This window comes from Saccostrea cucullata, unplaced genomic scaffold, assembly GCF_032062105.1.
Source record: "Saccostrea cucullata isolate Sc308-1 unplaced genomic scaffold, CSIRO_AGI_Scuc_v1 ctg2125, whole genome shotgun sequence".
Taxonomy (NCBI): domain Eukaryota; kingdom Metazoa; phylum Mollusca; class Bivalvia; order Ostreida; family Ostreidae; genus Saccostrea; species Saccostrea cuccullata.
The window spans coordinates 34,560-58,118 of NW_026936660.1; the positions used below are offsets into that span (position 1 = coordinate 34,560).

General features: G+C 32.0%; 1 protein-coding gene across 14 annotated transcripts in view; it reads left to right on the top strand.

The window, feature by feature from the left end:
• LOC134246166 (uncharacterized) overlaps positions 1–23,559 on the top strand; it is a 53,999-nt gene that overhangs the window by 23,199 nt on the left and 7,241 nt on the right. For 5 of the 14 annotated variants that reach the window (XR_009987584.1, XR_009987585.1, XM_062728486.1 and 2 more), the window contains exons 2-24: positions 1,284–1,355; positions 3,541–3,627; positions 4,407–4,577; positions 4,838–4,867; positions 5,753–5,908; positions 6,164–6,226; positions 8,211–8,396; positions 8,561–8,632; positions 10,291–10,506; positions 10,590–10,652; positions 10,768–10,935; positions 11,514–11,553; positions 12,399–12,689; positions 12,800–13,099; positions 14,406–14,699; positions 16,543–16,824; positions 17,111–17,398; positions 17,505–17,777; positions 18,143–18,261; positions 18,403–18,453; positions 20,210–20,386; positions 21,354–21,413; positions 23,365–23,523. Coding sequence is in view for 12 of the 14 variants with exons in the window: in XM_062728486.1 (XP_062584470.1) it covers positions 1,305–1,355; positions 3,541–3,627; positions 4,407–4,577; positions 4,838–4,867; positions 5,753–5,908; positions 6,164–6,226; positions 8,211–8,396; positions 8,561–8,632; positions 10,291–10,506; positions 10,590–10,652; positions 10,768–10,935; positions 11,514–11,553; positions 12,399–12,689; positions 12,800–13,099; positions 14,406–14,699; positions 16,543–16,824; positions 17,111–17,398; positions 17,505–17,777; positions 18,143–18,261; positions 18,403–18,453; positions 20,210–20,386; positions 21,354–21,413; positions 23,365–23,523 (3,597 nt within the window). In the remaining 2 variants the exon portion in view is untranslated. The remainder of the gene's footprint in view (positions 1–1,283; positions 1,356–3,540; positions 3,628–4,406; positions 4,578–4,837; positions 4,868–5,752; positions 5,909–6,163; positions 6,227–8,210; positions 8,397–8,560; positions 8,633–10,290; positions 10,507–10,589; positions 10,653–10,767; positions 10,936–11,513; positions 11,554–12,398; positions 12,690–12,799; positions 13,100–14,405; positions 14,700–16,542; positions 16,825–17,110; positions 17,399–17,504; positions 17,778–18,142; positions 18,262–18,402; positions 18,454–20,209; positions 20,387–21,353; positions 21,414–23,364; positions 23,524–23,559) is intronic. The other 9 variants (XM_062728495.1, XM_062728492.1, XM_062728490.1 and 6 more) reach the window with 9 other exon arrangements.

Consider the following 23,559-nt stretch of genomic DNA (forward strand, 5'->3'; position numbering starts at 1 on the left):
TACACAATAGGAACTTTATGCATTTTCAATCCTCTAGAATATTAAAATATAAATTATTTTGACTGAATTTAATTAAAAAACTATAACTCTACAAAATTAACGTAAAAATACAACAAATGTGCGTTAATGATTAATTTGTCAATTTTTTTCCTCGCAGTGTTCGTTTGCGTCATTTAACTTTGCAACGTCACAAACGTCAAAAACGGCTGTTACGTCTATAAAGCACACCAGTTTTACAGGGCCCTAAATTCACATTAAAGATTACCGAAATAAACAATTATGCAGAGGGAAAATTAGAGAATGTAAATATAAGCATTGAATTCATATTTTGGGATGTCTTCGGTCCTATAACACACCTGGCCGTGCCGACAAATTATCATACCGCGCTAACGCGCGGTATTCAATTTGTCGGCACGGCCAGGTGTGTTATAGGACCGAAGACATCCCAAAATATGAATTCAATGCTTAAATATAATCTTAAGGAATATTATTATACACGAGGATTTAATTTTTGCGAGCACACTGTCTCGCGTAATTACGCGAAAAAATGTTCTCGCGAATAAAATGTGATTTACAGTATCAAAAATGCCGTGGTGGAAAGATGTATTTGATCCTTTGGAATAGAAAAACAATTAAAAATAATTTTTTTTTTACCAGACATATTTTTTTAAAAATTAATTTTTATTGAGTAAAATTAAAGGGAAATAACTGGTCAAGGGCAGGGGAAGGTCAAAAATTAGGACATGTCCCACTCTTACATTCTTATACTAAAAGATGAAAATTAGTTCTAACTACACTGAGTATTCAGCCCATACATATCTATTATGCATTCAATTCCATTGAATCTGAGGCTAATATGGATCGGATACCTTAAGGTACATTAACCCTTTGCTTACTCATATAAAATGTTGCTTGGACCTTAATGATTTTCCCAAAAAATGCATTTTATAAGTAAAATACAAACAATTATAGCATACCTTGCGGGGCAAAATTAGGCAAAAAAAGACACTTCAACTTGGCAAATCTATAAAGGAATAAAAGACATTAATGTTATTAAAAGTTATCTCTCTTATCACATTATCAATGAACCTTAACTACATTTTTTTTTACATTTAACTATAATTATAATGGTTTTCCGAATCAGCCAAGGTTTGCCGAATGAGGAAAAGATAACTCAGTTTTGTCTTAATATCATGTCACAGAAAAGTAATATAATGTCACTGAAAAGAAATATAATGTCACAGAAAAGGAGATAATTCTTTTGATTTTTTTTCTCTCCTTAGACTTAGACTCCTTAGACGTGAATGAAACAGATCCATATTTCCACCAAAAAGGACACAGCTAGAGTAATCATGGTAATATTGTTTAATTTCATTCATTTACCCTCTTCCTTCTTTTCAAATGTTTCTAAAGAAACACAAAGTAAAATGATACATGTAATACAATATTCTCAATATTCTCAATTACCTGTTATATTTTATTGCATAAAAGTAATGAGGGAAATATGGACCGTTTTTCATTCAACAAACCAAGGTCCCGTGTCACGACAGCTAGGCAGCGTTGGCAAGATAAAGATCCCTCATTACTCAATGGCCTTGAGTGCCGAGTAAAGGCCTAACTTTGAACCCATCACCGGTATATGGTGACGTCTCTACATACATATGAGTCACAAATTCTTAAATTGGACGAAAACAATATGATATCAATATTCCTTCGAAGAAAAAAAAAATGTTTGTATCATGTATCTCTAATGCATTGGCATTCCTTACAAACTTAACAGCGATTCATTAATCATATTCAAGAATTCAGTCATATATATCGAAGACTATATTGCACAAAACATGAGGGAACTGCGTTTTTGTGCCACGCGAGGGTGTGTCTTTTTCTCGTAAAGGACATGTGTTCTTTTTCTTCCATTTCAATGAATCACATAGAGATAACGAACAGTATCCAAGATCAAAGCTCCTCAAAGCAATATAAAATAGGAGCAGAGAAAAAACAGATCTCAAAAGCATCAGAGGTGGGATCAGGTATCATGGAGGACTGAGCATCCCCTGCCGACCCGTCACACACAAATTTCATTTCAATGAACTATATATATATATATATATATATATAAAAAGCACTAAAAAACCAACAACACTGTATATCCTAAATGTCGGATCTACCAAGTAGATACAAGGTCACGGATGGAAATTTATATAAAGCACTAAAAATGACCAACGACACGAACAATAAAAATTGTCAAATTTTGGGACGCCCTGTCCCTTCCTCAGGACAAAGAAAAAAGTTAAAAAGTCATAAGAACAAAGGAAAAAGAGAAACAAAAACAACTAGCACTACTACTAAACTACTAAACACTAGATATTTACATACTTAATTACATGATGAATTGGAAATTTTTAAAAACACTAATAAAGAAAGAAATCCGGACCGCTATTGACTTCGCCCGAGTATACCCGATAGACCGGACGCATTTCATAGCGGTCCGGATTTCTTTCTTTATTAGTGTTTTTAAAAATTTCCAATTCATCATGTAATTAAGTATGTAAATATCTAGTGTTTAGTAGTTTAGTAGTAGTGCTAGTTGTTTTTGTTTCTCTTTTTCCTTTGTTCTTATGACTTTTTAACTTTTTTCTTTGTCCTGAGGAAGGGACAGGGCGTCCCGAAAATTTGACAATTTTTATTGTTCGTGTCGTTGGTCATTTTTAGTGCTTTATATATATATATATATATATATATATATATATATATATATATATATATATATATATATATATATATATATATATATATATTATATTTTCCTTATCCAGTCTATTATGAAAGTCGTCCGCTGATAAGATCAAGAAGGATGAGCATTCTTGATATTCAAGCCTACTTTTAAAAAATAATGTGTGCAAAATTGGTGCAATGTGAATCGTGTTATAATAATTCATTGTTGTCATATTTAAAATGTCTTCATTTCTCAATAAATAAAATGTTATATTTTATTATAGTAAAAAAAAAAATAAGTTAAAGTATGCATATTTTCGTTCCAGATTTCTTTTGAACAGAGATAGAAAAATAGGTATCGACTAATTTCAAACAAAGAAGCTTTTATTCTTCAAGCATTTGATAAGATACAAAATTTATGCACCAGTATGCCATTGATCTATAAGTTTTGAACTAATATAAATATATTTTATTCATTTATTTCACTTTTCTGTGATTCAAAAATATTTATGGAAAAAAAAACATAACTGGGATCGAAATAAGAATATACAAAGTTCAATATAATTGTCTATAAGCGGATTGCTGTTTAGTTGTTAATAATGATCATTTTTTATCCTAAAAAAAACAAAATGAAACCGGGAACTCTTATTGTGAATAATGATTTCTGATCAAAATGGCATTTCGGTTACATGTAAGTGTGAAGAGTTACTGGACCTAATTGGACACTGGGTCAAGAACAGTAATCAGTTGGTTAAAGCATTGTGCATGTATTTCATCAAGATTTTTAAAGTTTTTTTTCAAAATATTTGAAATAATTTTTAACAGGCGTCCAGCTTGAGAGCTTTCTCGAAATCAAATCTGATCGATCAAACTTCAGTTTTAAAATGTGGTGTTTCAAACTGTCAAGAAAAGGTAAATTACATATTATATATACGAGGGTTGATCCAAAACTTTGTGGAATATCTTCATAATTTATTTATTTATGAGTGAAAGTTGTTGAAAATTATGAATGAGATAATATACATTGTTGAACTTTTTAAATAAAAAAATATTTAGAATATTTATGATAACGTTTCTATGGCAGTTACCATAGAAGCAGATGTTTGAAAATGCAAAGGAGACATTTACTCGTTTATTGTCATTTAAATTTTTAGATACATGTACATGAAATGAAGAAAATCTGTGCTAAGTGGCATATAAAACGAAAGTTGTGTAATTATTACAATTGCTTGAGCTCTTTTAAATCTTTTTCTGAGATTTTGATTTACTGGATATTTAGTTTATCAATTGATGATCAAGTTGTTCATCTTGAGATTGTTAGACAACGTTAAAGGTCAAATTATACGTTTTGTGACCTTTTAGGTAATTGGAACGTTGTGAATTTTTTTAGCATTGTTTCATAATAGATTTATATCTTAAATATTTTTTCCTATAGTTTTGCCTATAGTTTCCTTTCATCAAATCAGGATAAAATTTTACAAAAAAAATCCATGAATTTTTGAATTAGCCTTTGTATATGTATATACATGTATTTATATGTTTGATAAAGCAGGTAATATTTCATTTAAAGTTTGATAAATTTTGGAGTAAAAAACATTTATCCGGTTTCCGTAATATTTTTTCATAAATATAATCAAATTTTTGAGACAAAAAAACATTTTTAGAGAACTGTTCGTACATGTATATTGTAGGCAGCGACCTTCTCTTTTGATACATGTGGTCATGTTGTTTGTACACGCTGTTTGGTAAAGTCAAGAACTTCCCAGGATAACACCAATATTTGTGTCTGTCCATTGTGTAAAAACTGTCGTTACTCCGCCTGGATTGAGTTTGATACACTTGTTAGGAAAGTGTCATGTATGGTATGTTTTATGCTTGTTTGTTTGTTTGTTTGTTTTGTTTTGGTTTTTTTTTTGTTTACTTGTTCATTCGGTAAAATAATTTTGTTTTTTTACTATTTGTTTCATAAAAGTTAAACGAATTTAACAATGTCTTTTCAAGCAAAGTATTTATAACCTACCGAAAGCTGGTAGTAATTAACTACCTTAAAAAAGGTACAAAGGCGGACAGTTGGTCAAATATGTGTATAATCACTCATTTTTTTTTCATTTCATAATCACAGAATTACTGTGGAGCCTGCTTGAGTGAAAAGGTCTGTATAATTCATGTAAATTTATATATCGTTTAAGTAGAATTTTTAGCGCGGATTTAATTTTGGCATTATTAGCGAGGGTGCTGACATCGCTAAAGTTTAATATCTCTAATAATGAATTGCATATTATTTGTAACAGCTTCTTTAGTTAGCATTTTAAAATCGCTAAATTTACTTCTCACTAAAAATTAATACCAGATGTTAAGTAGAAATCGTTAAATTTGCGTCTCGCTAAAATTTCTCCTTTTACCATATCTATGACAGGTCAACAACACAATGTTTTCTCAAAGTAAATTTTAATGGTGTCATACCTAACCTTTATTTGGCTTTGAACGAGTGCATGTCCCGGTAAAACCATGAACAGAGCGTTTTCCTTTTCAAAAACAAATCGCGCATGAAAATCTAGAATAAAAACCTCTCACAGGTTTATGGTGCCTCTTTAATTCTCGAATGACACATGACCAAATACATGTACAACTATCAATCAATGAAATTGTCCTTTCAGCAAAGGATTATAATATAATAAGTAACGTTGCATTTTGCCCTCTATGATTTACGTGTGAAACCGCGTTAATAAAGTCAAATATTGTGTTAATTTAAAAATATGTCTAACAAAAAAATGATATATGAATCCTTGCACAATAAATACAGAGCCCCAAAAATGTTGAAAGGGAGCACTGATAATTATTTTTCATGGTAAACAACATGATTAAACTTGTCAATCCATGTACGTGAATGTACCTAATACATGTATGTTAACTTTAAAAATATTGAGAAGCTTCACGGACTCTTACAACATGTATTGAAGTTTGGGAAATAAAAGATACAATCAAAAGTAACTCATGTATAAAAATAGTTAAAGTTTTTTATATTGGTCTTTTGCAGGCAATTTTTAAGTCAAACTGTGGTCATTTGTTTTGCGGCAGCTGCTTAGAGATATTGGCGTCTACACCATTGCCTGTATGTAATGTTCTTGAATGCCAAGAACAATTACCGTCGGCTGAACTAAAAGGGTGTTTGAAGCAAAAGATGGACATACTGGTACTATAGAAGAGAATATATTACTTTATATATATATTTCATCAAGAAAGCCCCTTTTGTTAGACAGCGTAAACAATGTTTTCATTGTTTAAAAAAAAGAAATTAATTCAAATGTGTTAATTGAATTAAAAGAAATAAATGAAAAGAAAAATATAATTAATAGAAAAATAAAAATGGTAGACCTTTTTTTCCTTATTTTCAACAAGTTTTCGTTTCTGTATCACATGCTTTACTTAGAATTGTTTTCGTTTAAAGGTTTGGCGAACGTTTGAAATTTCAAACAAGCAGGAAAAATGCGATGAATTATGTGGGAATCGAGTAAGTTTTAAGTATAGTTAATTAAAATAAAATAATGATTTTAATAAGTAACACGACGTTTTTATATTTTTGAACTATATAAAAATAAAAGCAAGTAAAAATATAGTCTTTATTTGAAAAGCTCATTTCTTATCATATTTAAAGGAACTGCTTAATTCTGCAAGTGATAATCCATTTTATACTCATAGCACAATTTCTAAGGAGGAAATCGTCAAAATCATAAGTCAGATTGTGAATATATTTAATCTTTCCATCAACCAAAATGAATTCGAATTACCATATCTTTCTAAGATTTTAAAAATAAAGACAGGCACATTGGTTCCAGTAAATATTCTATTAAGGCTCGTTCCTTACTCCTTACTAAGATATAAACAGCAGCCAAAGAGAAACTTGATGAGTACTGTGCAACAATATTTTGGAAAAGTGGTGTAAATCGGGTGAGAATATTAAAAAATACAAGACATCATAAAAGACATTCGGTACTCTACCAATTAAGCTTTATTATAAACATGATAACATTATTATCCTTTTAATCGTTATCTTTCTGACTTATGCAACAATTTACCACAGGTATCACTTAGACCTTTAAAACTATCCCCATATATATATCATAAAAATCTGCAAATTTAAATAAAGTATCCCTAGATTTATTTTTGGCAAATGATCTGTTATTCCATATGTTTACAAATATACTAGAAAGATAAACTCTTGTAATATTTGGTTAAAATTCTTATTACATTCAGTACTGCTATGTACATGTATGTTAATTTCGTACATGCAACACATGCTTGATTATTATGCATATTAAGTTAAACAGAAAACAAGCTAATTCAGAGAATTTGTGTCCCCCGCTTAGGGAAAAAGTTCGGGAGGAAGGGGAGGGGGTTCGGATCCCCTTGACTGAATTTGCAGAATTATTAAATGTATACATGTGTACTGAAGCAAATAAAATATACCAATATGGATATAAAGGCTTGATGGCTAATTCTTTATTATGTGTATTGAAGAGTCTTTTTATATGGAATATTTATCACACTGTAATGATGATTTTATGAGTTTGTACAAGCCAGACCTCATAAATTTTTCATTTCACTTGCTAAATACTATCATTTAGTAAAAAAAAACGTATTTCGAAAAAAAATAGAAAATGGATCTTCCGGGATGCGAAGCCGGGCCCTCTCGCACATGAAGCGATAGACATACCACTAGGCCACGGCGCCGCTTTAAACTAGTGTGAATTATATGCAAAGATGAAGACAGATACATGTATATATTCACGTTTGATATTGTCATAATTTTACACAATGCATGGTGTCTAATATATCCTTCATTAAACAGTTCTATTAGCTGTAATAAGAATACAAAGTCTACCGAGAACCTGTTTTATACGTAATAACTCTCCTGATGCCCCTGTGCTAAAAATAGCGACATGTAACACAATAAAATACTGATAAAACAAGCGGGGCGGGACACTTTGAGAGGGGTGAGAGAGGTCCTATGGAGTTTTGGTATAAAATCACACTGCAAAAGCTCAAAATATTCTTAGAATATCGCCCGGAAAAGATAGTGTTTCATACAGACAGAATGTATAAATTTACAACCTTGAACTTTGACCTTTTGACCTCAAAATCAATAGGGGTCTTCCTTAGGCCACAGGGAGTTGTTATGTTTAAATTTCATTGCAAAAGCTCAAAGGGTTCTCGCGATATCGCACGGAAACGGAAGTATTATAACAGACAGAATTTGTGAATTTATGACCTTGAACTTTGACCTTTTCACCTCAAAATCAATAGGGTCATCTTTAGCTCATAGGGAGTTGCTATGGAAAATTTCATTGCGAAAGCTCAAAGGGTTCTCGAGATATCGTATGGAAACGAAAGCGTTACAGACAGACAGAAAGACGGACGGACGGACAGACCCAAATTAATATCCCCCACTTTTCAAGCGGGGGACAATGAAAGTAAAGTGTATTTCTACATTTTAGGCTGTAGTCAAAGTTAAGAGCTGTTCACACTGTTATTGTTTTCCCTGTGCCGATCTGAAACTTCTCAAAAATGAAAATTGCACCAGCGAAGATATTGCCTGTCTAGAGCGGACTTGCTGTGACACTTGGATACCAAAGCAACTTTTGGAATTTTTTCTTAAAATGTTCAAAGAAATTCCAGTGATGGTTGGCTATCACTCCCTTATACTACATCAAACATACAAGACGCTACAGCATTTATTTATTTCTATCCTTTCTATTTCTTTGTAAATCCTTAAGCAGAATGCAGGATATATATCCTGCACAATATTATTAACAATCTATTAACTATTTAAATAATTATGTTTTAGACTGCAGTTTCAATCAAAGTGAGCGATGAGAAATGTTACAATAGGAAATGCAATGATGGAAGCATAAAAACGGTAAACAATAAATAAAAAATTCTCTTGAAAGATATAAATGCAATGCATTTTGCTTGAAAATCAAGCATTGTTTATAGAATTCATTTTTATATATATTTATACCTTTCCTTAATATTTATTAGCTGATTTAACTCAAGCAATGATTTAAATGACCCTTTCTTATAAACACAGGGGGTGTATGGGCTCGTTTGACTCGTTCTTTCTGTCGTGTATATAATGCCCCAGTAAACGAAGATTCGATGCAATATAGTTTTTGTCCTGTCCGTCAGCCCGTCTATCTATTTATCTGTTCGTCTATTTATCAATAAAAACTTTAACTTTGCCCATAATTTTAAATTAGGTCATTATTATTTAACCTCTGGTGCTAGAGCTTTCATACTTCACAGGTATACATGTATTCATTTTGACAAGACCTTTCGATTGGTAAGAATTTTCGAGTGGGACGTTAAACAATATACAGTCAGTCAATCATTTGGTAAAAATATTTTTTAACCTTTTGACCTTGACCTTTGAGCCACTTTGTACAAATCTCTAACCTTGGCCATAACTTTTGAACAATTAGCACTAGATGTTTCATATTTCACAGAGTATTCCTTCTGAACGTCTCCACCTATTGATGCCAACAATTTAACCGTTTGACCTTGACTTTGGAGTTTCACTCCAACCCTCACCATAAGCTGCCACACCTGGACTTCGGTGTTACACAAACACATCTTGTTTTTTTTTTAATTTCAAACCTGTAAAACCACACATTTCTACACCAGGTTTGATCTTTACATACTTGTTTGGAAAATTAGGGACACAATAGTTGGTCAACAGTCGACAATGGAATATACTCCGGTAAAGTAAAACTTTTGAATATTGCGTCAGGATTAAAATCATACTAGTGGGTCACAATTGCCAATGACATTCTTGTATTTATAGTGATATAGTAAAACAAAATGATTTTAGGAAGAGTTGCGCTTATGAGACATAATATTTCGCTAGAAAGGACATTTTATGAATTTTTGAACTTGTAATGAATTTTGAATAAACATAGTCAAAAGCAATCAAATAGCTAAGAACATGAATGTGTGTATAGCATGTAAAGGGGTATATTCTGTACTTGAATCCCATGAGAAAGAATATCGGGCCATAATTTGGGAAGACTTTTATGCAAAACTATTTTGTCATTGAAGATTTTAGGAGAAATATTTACGGATTTTGAATTATTTTAGAAAAAAAAAAACATAAACTATAAATTGTGAATCGTTGAAATCATTGATTAGATTCAGTAACAACAATAATGTATTTTTTTGTTCAACAACATATATATTTTCATTTGCGGTAAGGAACACCTAATCTCAAGTGGGGTTTGGGACGATTTGTTAAAAATTACAACGCCCATGTACTTCTTTTAGAGCAACGCGTTTTTTAATCATCTTTTAAAAGCACCATCGAAATATTTAATTTTCTACATAAGAATACGAGGTATAAATTATGGTTTCTATATTCTAATGCTGAACAAAAAAAATTTGATTAAATTTATAAAGCACCAATCAGCTATGAATGGAAAGGAAAAGTTAGTAGGAACTTACTTTGAATTTTCTCCATTTTCTAGCTATTTGTCATGAGATTTTGGAAATAATACTTTGAAAGAATACAAATTTTATTTTTAGATTAGGATAAGGAATAAATCTTGTTCCTTTCTGCATGCATTTTGCATAAATTGTTTTGAAGAAAAATTAAGATGCTCTGATGTAGTGAGTGAACCGTACATGCAGTCGAACTGTATTGAGGATCTGATTGTCTGCGATTGCCCTTGCTGCAAATCAAGAACTCCTGTGAAATGCTTGAAAGCTGTCATAGATGTGATCAAAGGGCAAGACTGGACGGTAAATAACTTATACATATTTCCCCCCGATCATTCAATCTCAGAGTATTATTGTATTAAATAATATTATGTTTTCCTTTACAGAAAGAAATATTCTTGAGAAAAGCAGTTTTTCAAGAAGAGTGTGATCAGTGTAAAAATGCTGAGGTATTTATATGGATACATTTAAAACCTAATGCGTCATTTACGGTTTAAATTGGAAAGGGGAATAAAAAGACATTATGTTGTCATGTAATTTGTTTTTCTTATTCTGTGTCAATAGGCTTTCGCCACCTGCATGCATTGTTCACATGGATACTGCTTTGATTGCATGAAGGATATATCTGAACGAAGAGATAAAGAGTATCATGTCTGTGATGTGGCATACTGCATGTGTCGCGTTCCAATTGCAGTTTTTCAAGGATTCTTGAAAAGGACATTGAAAAATGAGGTGTTATTTTCATTTATGTAAACCCACTGACAATAGTTTAACTCTGTTTGATATGAAGAAACAAGATTAAGATTAAGTGAATTGAAAAATGCCATTTATTTACATTATAAATGACTGTATGAAAAAACACAAAATATCATGCATATAAACATATAATGCAGAACCAGAAAAATTGAACAATTGAAAATATAATCAATTTTGTTTCAATAGATATCAAAGGTGGAAAATTACAGCAGAATTTTTGTTTGCGCGTTCACTGACAAGGTTCTGTGAGGGAATGGTGAAAGGCGTGAGAACCCGCGTGCATATCTTAGCATCCGACGGCCGAGAATATAAATCATACCAATTTACAGAAAGATCTTCGAAAATTGCTTTAATCTAACGGATAAGAAATTTTGCGATTAAGAAACTTAATTGCTAGCATGGGTCTGCCGTGTCAGATGTTTTACATAAATTAATTTAAGGATGTAAATTAAATATTTTTATGTAAAGGGACTTTTTCATTTTATTTTTTAATTTTCAAAATTTTTAATGAGATATATTTTAAAAAATAAGAATGTGTTTTTTCTATGTTTCAGACAAATTTAGATTTCAGTGACCAGAGAATTGAGCAAAGGGGTAAGTGAAAAAAAATTAAATTAAGGACAGATAACATAGTATAGTTTTTTATATCTTTATATTATTTTTTTTAACCATTTTACGTCGAAAATAATCTGCATTGTTCAATGGAATGCGGGGTGGTATTTTGAATATTATGAAGCAGTTTGTGGGAATTGGATTTCATACCAAGCATACGATTGAGATTGTTTATATCAGGTTCTCAGGGATGTGATGGGGTACAGTAGCATAAGTGTCAGAGTAATGTAAGAATATATGCAGTACATGAATCACATAATTGCAGAATAGCTTTTATACTTTTTTTTCTTAAAAAAAAATGCCCATGGTGACTCAGGTGGGTACTATAAACTATTCTTTTCTCAAAGAACCTCAGGTATTTGTGACAATCTTCACTCCTTCCTATGGGAAATACGTTTTTATTTAACCACATCTTGTGTCGCGTTGCCCTATGTGTATTACATATCTGTCACAGTGGAAAAAAGTTAAATAAGTCGATTGACTTACACGTTTCGTTGATGTAGTTTGTGAACGATGATTGCCATTTACTCTAAATTACATCATGTTTATTGTCGACATAGGATTTGTTGTACCTTTTTTTTTAAATGAATTAATAGTATACATTTATTGCATGATAGTGAGGGAAATATGAAGATTTATTCAGCCAAGAAAATTCATATTCCCCGAGGGCTTCCGTGAAATATGAAGTTTTATGGCCCGGTCACGTGATAATCTAAATCCAATCAGATAACGCGTTGTTTAGAAAAATTATAATGAGGTGTAATAATTTTTTTCCTTCCTTGATTACGATATGATAAATGATTCTTTGTGCACGTGCTTTAATGTAGATAAACCAAATATCTCAGTGGAAATGTCGATCGACAAAAAGAATCGCATCTTGTTGTTGAATGCTGAAATAGAAACAAAATCTAATGTCAATATGCATGAGTGGATGAAGGATGGCAAACCATTAAAAATGAACGACGGGATAAAATATGAAGAAAAGGGAACTTTAACAAATACACCACAATTAAAAATATCTAATATTGGAAAAGAAGACGAAGGGAAATATACACTCACTGCCAAAAATGCTTATTACACAGCATCAAGTAACTGTGTTGAATTCTGTGTTGAGAAAGGTGTGGTTGATTTCTTGATTTATCATCTCCATTTAATACATTTTAAAAAATAAAATCAGATTCATTATAAATAGCTCTTTTCTGGTATAATATCCTCTATATTTGGGCAGCTTCTCCATCAGTGTCGATAAAGACAGAATTTGGCGATAATCACCAACGAGGGAATATAATTGTAGATATAATAACAGAATGGCCCATTGAACGTGTTCACTGGCTTAACAATGGAAGAAAAATTAATCTGTCTGATGTCGGGAAAAAAATCATTGAAAATAAAATTTCGGACCAAGAAAACCAGAGGACGCTAAGCATAAACGACTTTCGGAAACAAGACGAAGGTTCATACTCATGTGAGGTGGAAACTCTCGGAGGCAAAGGAAAAAGTGCATCCATTTTAATGAAATTTCCAAGAGGTTTTTATATTTAATTGAGTACACAGTCAAAGTATATATTTGTTCCTAGCTGAAATTGGTCAGCTGTTCATAAACTTATATAATAACTATTGTAAAATATGATAACTTGAATGAGTACACAGCTCCTTAAGGATACACCAAAGGCTTTTTTCAAGAATCTTGTCAATTTTGAGATTTTTTGCTAAGAGAACAATGCTTATCACTGCTTTATAATGCAGGAAAAATTCTTGCTGATTATTGAATGGTTTTCTAATTATTTAACAATAATCAAACATAAACACTAACACGTGTGAATGTGCCGTTATTGAAGCTTCTGATTGGTCTGTAACTGCCTGCTACTGAAAGGAGCAATAAATCACTGTGACCACTTGGGGAATTCTTCACTAGCCACACAGAGGTTATCAGTAATTAAACTACAGGGACTCTAGATTTAGGGAAGGAGATCTAACAGGTCACTAATGAGCATGAAATAGGAGGTGGAGCTTAGCTCTTGCCATTTTGCCGGGAAATCTTTCTGATTCAGAATTGAACCTATTTTACTTCATTAAAAGCACCTAAATAAAGAATAGAACCTCCCATTCTTGTGAATATACATAGGAAATATGGATAAGTGACAGGTATCCAAAGCTGAATCTCCAAGGTGTCATATATTTCTAGCTTTGGCAGACTGTGTTGTGTAATGGGTTTTTGCCCTCTACTGTAAAGTAAGATCAGACAGTTGGTGGTATTATTTCAAAGGATTCAGCTCCCTTATTTATTGACCAATTTCTCTGAAAACTGGCCAGAATGCGTCTCAAATGTGTGTTCACAAAACCGTATCTCAGATTTTTGATATTTTGCTCAGTTCTCGAATTATTGAGGGAAATGTAGAATTGGGCTAATAAATTGGTAACATTGAAAGACAAATGGATGTAACTTTTGAATAAGAAGATTTATCAAAAATCTGAGAAACGGTTTTAAAGTTCAATCTTTAATCTACATTGAGGCAAAATTTTGACTTTAAGAGGTGGAGTACAAAAAAGTTGATTTATAAAATATAAATGCACTTATATTTACATTAAAATATTAATAACTTCTAAATAAGATAAAAATGAAAATTTAAATGAAGATCATTAAATAGTAAATTTAACAAGCTTTCAAATGATATATACTTCTAATATGTTTTCTTTATTAATGAAAGAATTACAAGCAAATTAAATTTTGCCCTTTGGAAACCTTTAGTGTATCCTTAATTTGCTAGATATTTTGAAAACGTGTTATTTAAAAAACTTTATTCTTTCTGAATTAGTTTTACATTTATTTACAGTTGTCCCGAGTGTGTCTTTGTCACTTATCTTCAATGAAAAGAACCATTCCTTGCTTCTTTGTGCAGAGATTGTGTCTAATCTCAAAACCAAAGCACCCAAGTGGATGAAGGATGGAAAGCAAATATGTTTGAACAAACAACCTAAAAAGTATTTTGAAAGCCGACATCTTCTGACTAAACCAAGTCTGACAATATTTGATGTTGGAAAAGCTGACGAAGGAATGTACAAAGTTTCAATTGAAAATGAATATGGACCAGGAATAAGCGAGACTAAAGTCTTTCGAATTCCAAAAGGTATGACCTTTTTATTTAAAATCGTTTTATTTTTTACCCCCGGTTATGAAATTGATATAATGTAAGTGAATGGAGTGCTCTTCCGAAAAGAACTTGTGCAAAGAGTTCTCACACAGGAATTGATGCAATGAAAGATTTGATAATGTTAAATAAACAAACATAAGTTGATATTTTACTTTCATTTTTTTAGCTTAAACGGCATATAAATTGCTTGATACTTTAATAAATGTTCAATTTTTAAGAACAGAAAAAATAAATAAAGGTAAATGAATTACATCATGATGTATTTAAATATACATAAAAGTCAGTTAGTAGAGGCTAGGACATTATCAAATGATGAAAGCTTTACAATCAAAATTCTTTCTTTTCTAAAACAAACTAGAGGTACTGTGAGCGATGAGCTCACTAAATGATACCTCCCGCCTCCCATATGGTTAAAACTGGTGAAAAAGTCCATGTTTTCCTGTGGCTGGAAAACTCAAAATATGTGTCGGATCAAAAAGTAAAATAGGAGGTGCACAATGGCAATGTGTAATAAAGATTCTGTGAAAGTTGCATCAAATTTTACTGAGTGGTTTAGGAGGAGTTGCGGATAAGAGATGGGTACCCCAAAGCGTAACAGACGGACGGACGGACAGACGGAAGGACGGACGGACAGACGGACGGACGGACAGACGTACAGACGGACGGAATTAACGATTACTATATACCCTCCCGCTTTTCAAGCGGGGGGTATAAAAAGAGAATGATACGAGGGCTGTTCTCAAACTATTGAGACTTTTACTTAATGATGAGAGCTTTACAATCAAAATTCTTTCTTGTCAAAAAAAAGCACTATCCAAAGACTGTTCTGAAATTATTGAGACATTTACTTTTACTCCATAAAGGACAGATGTAAATTCAGTTAAACTTGTCAACAGTTTATGTAAAAAACAAATAAAATAATTAAACGAATTTTTTGATATATAGGATAATTAGATAAGTTCCGGTGAAAAAAAAAAAAACATGCATATGTCTATCGACCTGGAGCAGCATCGCTATGTCATTTCAATGTCACTTCAGCCGCAGATGTTTTCGCATGTAAAAAGACTCTGGCGTAACGTAAAATTCTACTTTGTAGTCATAATCATATTTCTTTATCGTGCTTATTTTTTTTACTGATATCCATATTCCTCATCAGAATTTCAACGAAGTTGCACATTCTGATGACAAAATAAAATTGAAAAATTATATAAGTTGAATCATTTTTGCTCCTATTTTTGGTCCACAGGGGGTTGTATCTTGGTGTTACATTTTTCTGATTTCGTGACTGCCCCGGATACCCCTACCCTAGACACATTTAAATTTAATTTTTGTAAATTGTATCTTGCTTTTAGGAATTCTTAATTCTTAATATTTGTCAAACGTATATGCAAATCTTCACCGAAAGACGTTCAATCGAAAGAAACATATACACAAGATTTCCGAACAGCGCTCGACCAAGGGTTGATCCAAAAGTTATTTCTCAGTTGCTGTAAAATCTCAATATATTTCATCAATATTTTACTTTCCTTCTCTTTATTGACTTTGGTTTTCCTTAGTTTTATAATGACCTTTTGAATTAGTTTTTTTTTCTTCCACCGTATGACAAGAATGCTATCGCTTTCGTTATGACGGTTCTTTCAGTTCATCCACATTTCAAACCTTCAAACCTCTCAAGTCTTTCTGTTTGATAATCTCATATGTCATTTTGTTAAAAAGTATCTAGTTTTGAGATATTTATTTGGTAAAAATGTTTTAGACTGCAATGAGATGCATTGAACATGCCTTTGTCATTATCAAAATTGTAAGTTATTGTTTTCAGATCCACCCAAATTATTACTGTCATTCGTCCATAATATTCATGAAAAGTGCTTTACTGTGGTGGCAGAGATTGAATCCAGGTGGCCTCTCCTGATATCAAAATGGCAAAAAGATGGAATTGATCTTATACTTTTTCAAAATATGACAGAAGTTTTTGACAGTACTCGTCGGACCCTTGTTATCAAAAACTTTACAGCGAAAGATATAGGAAGATACAAATTTATTGCAGAAAGTGTAGCAGGGCGGGGCGAAAGTACGGAGATTGAATTAAAAATCCCAGACGGTAAGCGTGGTTTCTCTTGTGATATATTCAAAAGTACAGTGTAACACGTCTGATAAATTCCATTAAAATAATAAATAAATATCATACTGGTAATTTATAAACAAATCATCATAATATTGTAGTTTGATTACCGGTAGATGTGGTAGTTTATATAAGGTATAATTATCTTTCCTGGCATATGCAATTTATGATACTTGTATATACTTCATAATGTTGATATTATGAGATGAATACACTGACCAAAAGGTATGTGACAAAATATTATCAAAACATACATTTTCTTTAGTTCTACCCAAAGTAACGATGGAAATGTTTGTCTTGAAAAAGGAAGAAAAATTGAAATTTTTGACGACTATCCATTCCGAATCACCACTTAAAGATGTTCGGTGGCTAGCTAACGACAAATTTATTGACGAGAGAAGGTTATGCAAATACAGGATAGAAAAAGGTGGCAACGAATATACACTGTATGTAAACGATGTTACACAAGATGATGAAGGTGTATACAGGGCTGTTGTAGAGAACAGAGCTGGGACCAACTCCAGTCAAGCAATCACGTTTAATTTCTCCGGCGGTGATTTATTTATATTTTTTTTTACATCTAGAACGTTAAACATCAAAAATTATTCCCATTTTAAGAAAAGTTAAATGATATTTCATACATTTTTGTACTTTTTTAGAAAATCCTAAAGTTTCCCTCACACAAACAGCGGAGAAACATACTGTCGAATTGAACGGACTTATAGAATCATCTTGGCCAATTAAAAAAAGAATATGGCAGAGGGATGGATTAAATCTACCGAAATTGCCCGGAAAATATGACGTCACCGAAACCAAATTGAGGATAAATAAAATAACAAAGCAAGATGAAGGACTTTACAGACTCTGTGTACAAAGTACTGCAGGGATCGGTAAAAGTAAACAGATTCAGATATCGATAGAGACTGAACCAGGTAGTTTATACTAATATTCCTCATTCCATTGTGTAATGGTTGATACGCTTTTATTACGAAACAGGAATGTATATCCTACATTCATACAGTGTATATGAGATAAATATTAGGTTTGGCGACACTTTGTGCATAAAATACATTAAATTTACTCTTCTGAAAGGAAAAAAATGCTTTCACTGATTTGCATTTGCTATACAAGAATCAACTTCTATGAAATGAACATTAAAAGTTTAACTTTAGCACATGTTGGTCCTTATGAGCGTATTATCTTCTGGGGAAAAAATCTCATGTTTGTATAGATACAAGCCAAGTCAGGCCAATTCTTTGTGATATTAAACTCCTTCTATTTTATTTGCATTATTAAGGAAGCAGTACTTACAACAGAAATTCAAATCAAAGTACACCCAGAAATGAAGTTTTAACAAAATCCAACACAAAAGTGGAACAAGAGACTGTTCAGGCTATGCAAAGCTCTCTAGTAAAGGTGAATTTTAATTTTAAAAAAAATCAAAAATAGAAAAAAGCAATCATTCAATATGTGTAAGTAAAATTGATTTCATAGTTCATTTATTAAAAAACGCAATTGAGTATTTATGATCAAATACACTGTGTATATTTATTTCAGATTCAAAGACCATACACCCATCGAGTCAAATGTGAAATTTGCAATAAAACTGTAAGTCCTTGATTGAATCACTACGCTTTAAAATCTTGCTTTGCCTATCGTAGACAAATCTTAACAGAGAGAGAGAGAGAGAGAGAGAGAGAGAGAGAGAGAGTTGACATTGCATATATAAAATATTTCTTAGTAGAATGGATTGTGTGTTATTTAGCGTCGCACTCTAGAAATTTTCACTGATATGGAGACGCCACCACTTGCCGGTGGATAGCTACACATTTTGTTCCATATTCGGTACTCAGGGTCATTGAGCAGTAAGGGATCTTTTTCCGTGTCAGTGATTTCTGCGACATTGGACCTGGGTTTATACGGTCTTCTCCGAAGGACATGTCTCCACGTCCCACAGTGGGATTCGTACCAACGACGCAAGGATCAACTTCGCGACTTTAAATCAGACCTCTTACCAAATACGTTATGCAGGCGACTTGTTGAATGAATATAATTATACTGAAAGGATTAAGAAACGCATATTAAACTTTTGAGTTAAATTAAAACAATTATTTCAAATATGTTTTTCAGCATTTTTATTATACATTTTAATTCATCTTTAATCAACAAGTTACCAAAATTTTGTGCGATTTTGATTGATAGTTCCTGAGATATTGATATCAATATGGTGACACCCCCCAAAAATAAAACTAAAAATTCTCATAATCTCCCTTTCGCATCAGTAACAAACATGATTTTCCTGTGCATTGAGTTCACCAGAGCATTTATTTTTTTCATAGCATTATTATTCAACCCTTTCGACGGTAGTCTTAATGGCTGAGATTAGCTGTACTATTCCAAAGTCAACCAATCCCCCCGCTCAATTGAATCCCGCGAATTTTCGATTAAAGAAAGAATATACAGAACCCAGCAGGTTTGGTACTTGTTAATGTTTGTAAAAAAAATATCGACAAATATTAGCTACATTTTCCAGTGTAAACATGCTAAAAAACATTACGCAAACGACGCGTACGTGCGCGTTTGAGAGTAAAATCGACGTAGGCTGGCCAAGCTCGCGGCCTAAATTAGAGTGGAGAGTTTCTGTCAGTTTAGGGTGAAAAAAGTGAGTATGTTTGTCTGCTGTATAAATATCAGTTTTGGTGATAATGCCTTGACAATAACCGAGGTGGCTTGATGAAAAGCCCTATCTTGTTGTGACGTTGGTACGCGCCAACGTCACCGTCATGGTTGATTGGAAACATTTTAAGTTCACTCTCTGACAACCAAAAAACACTTTTACTTGGTTGAAAAGTTGAAAACAATCTGAATATCAGCATGTTTTTTCCTTTTTATTCACTTGTGCAATATTGAATTCAATTACTAAACCCACAGTAGATTCCGTCAGCCATACCACGATTGCAAGAAATTTATACTGATTGCAAATATGCAAAAACGATGTCTATAACTCTAATGCATAGTATGGTACTACAAAATTTTATAACAAAATCATCATCATTAACATGCACGTGTTTTTGACTTTTTATCATTTCCCCTACGTGATGCCATACATTTCATGGTTGAGTAGTTTTGACTAGTGATTTTAGTGCAAAGTAACCAAAATAAACATCTGACCAATTTTCATATTATTCGGTCACATATTCAGAAAATTTTCCCATATGATGTTCTTGTGCGTTTCTTAATCCTTTCAGTATATAAAAATATTCCTTTAGAAAATCATCAAACCATTTGTTTTATCAATTTTTCAGTTAAAATACCATTTCAATAATAATTATTGCTAAATTAATTGCTTTTTATCATTTCTTAGGCTATTGCAACTTTTGAAAACTGCAAAGATTCGTATTGCTTGGAATGTCTTCAGTGCGTTGCCGGGACATGTACAACATCTACTATAAAATGTCCGAAGACTGGAGATTGTTCTTCGTATATCACAGTAGAAACATTCGCCAGATTTTTAAAAATTCCATATACGCTTAATATAGAGGTAAGATAAGCTACTTAACAAATTAATAGGGAAGTTAATGTAATAACTGTTGATTAAGCAGATTGATTGATTGATTGTATATTGTTTAACGTCCCTCTCGAGAATTTTTCACTCATATGGAGACGATTTCTGCCTTCCAAGCTCGCAATCGCCTATAAATAGAGTGTTTTAAACAATCAGACATTGCAAAGTGGAAACACTGAACATATTCATCTCCGCCTACGTAGATTTTATTTATTTGTATGTGGATAAAAACATGATTAACAACTTGCATCTTATGTAGACGGAACCGAGCTTTTCTTGTGATCAGAAACCAGACGTTATAAAGATGTTCTGGCAAACCACTTATTTGTATCTATGAATATCGAAAAATGTATGACATAGACACAAAAAGTAGTGAAATTTACCACTTCTCTCATTTTTAAATAAAAAATATCGCATCGAAACGACCAAAGTTGAAACTTAATGTATTATCCTTCTTCACTTCCGTCATAGCGTCACACATGCGCATTAACAGTATATATAATAGTTCTTACATTGAACCCGATTATTATTATGCTTGTGACGCGTGAAAACTTATTTTTGGTCGCCTATGCATTAAATATTTAACTTATAATTCAAACCATACTTATTACTGTTTTATTAATAGCAGTTTAAAATATTCAGAGCATTTTTTACAACCAAATCCTAAAATATGGATATTGATAAGATTTTTCAAATCCTCATTTTTCAGGGAATATAAAATTTTCTTGTTAGATGCCCGCTGCCCCACATAATTTATATGACATTTAACGAAAAGATTATTGGAAAATAAGGTGTTTATTTTTAAAAGAAATATGTCCCTAGAATATCAAGCAGCAATTTATTTTTATTAGCAATGAAGTTCATAATTTTGAGCTTAATATGTTTAATTCACCCTAAAAAGTACAATGAAGTGGATCAGCTATATATTCTTTTCTTTATTTAGATGCCACTGTATTTTGAAGTTTCTCTAGGAAAATGCATGTGTAGTGGGTGCTATAATGAGGTAAAGTTTACAGCAATGTGAAGGTTTTAATAGATTTTACCTTTTTTAGAACCCTGCATGAGCTGATTGAATGTTCAAGTGAGCTTTTCTGATGGAAATTTGTCCGTTGTTTGTCATCGTCATCGTTGGCATCGGTGTCGGGCACTTCGAAAATTTTCATATTCTAAAGAACCACTTAGTCAATTAAACTTGCCAAAAGTGTTCTTGGATAAATAAATTCAAGTTTGTTCAAATGAAAGCCCAAGCCTTCTTCCACAGAGAATGAAACATATGGAAATAACGAACAGTATTCAAGATTAAAAGTCCATTTAACAATATTGTTGTGTAGTTCTTTTGGATTTTGTGCAGGTTGTAGAGAAAAAACGATAACCCATGGAATAAAGAAAACATATTAATTTATTGAAATTTAAAAAAGAATATCAGAACAACACACTCTCACGCGCCCTTCTCACAAAGAAACAAATTTAACTAAATTACAAACCAGATAATATTGACAATGAAATAAAGACTTAACTTTGAACACAATCAATTGTCAATAAATCATATGTTGGTTTAAGAACATAAAATATAACTTTATTTGAAAAATTAAAACTATATTAAGTTTCCGCAGAAAAGAAGAATCACTTTTAAAGGTCTCATTTAATTTGTATCAAAACCCACACAATATCTACAAAAGAAAATAGCTGAAAAAATGTCCATGCAGTAAAATGAACGACTCCTTGGCTACCCGTTGACAAACAGCCACCATACTCACTGACCAAACCAGTTACTTTCAAAATGGCCCCATTTGCGAACACTCTCCACTATGGAACCAAATAAGGGATATAATTACATCAATTTACATTGGAAAGAACAAAAACAATAAGCAAAATAATTCAATTTCAGACAACTGTGCGCCTTGTCATGATCGGGAAATATTGTAAAATCTGTCGTCAATTCTAATGAAAAGATTAGGAAAAACTTTAAAAGCATTCTTTTCAAAGACAGCAAAGCTGTTATTGATGATATAAACATGTATACGGAAGCATCCTCAGGCAGTTTAGATTAAGATTGTTCAAATCATGATCCCTTGGGGAGGTTCGGACAAAAAAGGGTGATGAAGTTTTCATTAAGGAAGCACTGGCAAAATATTTAAAAATCTTATTCTATAGAAAAGCAAAGCTTTGATTTTTCATATTTGTACCTTTCGATACTAAACTGATTAGTGCCCATGAGAGCAATGCGACCAATGGCCGGGATCCTTGTAATATAATGTTACTGTTAGTTTAAGAATGTAGATTTGGTACACTTTTACTTTGAAAGCAGTGTTTTTGTTGGGTTAACTTTTCATGGTTTTTGATGTATGAAGAGACCCGTCCTCCAAGAAATGTTAAGTTTCATAGATATTACTACTAAACAATTCAAAATCCATAAAATTTTAAATCCGCACGAACCCATATTTTCTCCTCAAACAAACCACAAAAAATTGACCCCTCAAAAATATGTGATTTTACAGTATTCCAGATTTCTTTTTCGTTTATAGGATACGCTGTTTCTTTATTGTCTTCAAAATATTGCATTTTTATTTAAAATTTCCCAAAAATGTTTATCAAGGCTAAATATTTAAGAAAGAAACCAACCTCGTTAGTAAAAAAAAAAAAACCAAAAAAGTTTTAAAACGATAATTAAGTGAATTAATGGAATTGAGTTAACTATAAAACTTGTATTCTTAACATAGATTTCTGCCGTCTTTGTTTTCCTGTAATGTTACTCTTATTAAAACCATTTTTGTAATGCCCTGTGATCGTCTAGTCAGAGTGTAAATTAGAGTACGTGGTCATAATAAATGTTGATCCACATGGTGTATTTGTATATTGGTTCTTGTCTTATATAAAGCTTGTTGTCTTTAAATCTTATATTTGGTTCAACATTTTCAGTTCATACAAGTAAGATGTGCTACTATACTTAATAGGGTGTAATAAAAATGACCAATTGTTTCCATTCCTTGTGCTTGCCATGTCTTCGGAAATGCAGTATAATGACAAAATGCCCCGGGTTCGCTTGTGTAAATAAAGAGATTCCACCCCAAAGATATTTTCAGTACTTGGAATCAGCCTTAGATGATAAAAAGGTAGATATATAACACACATATATGCAAGTAAATAAT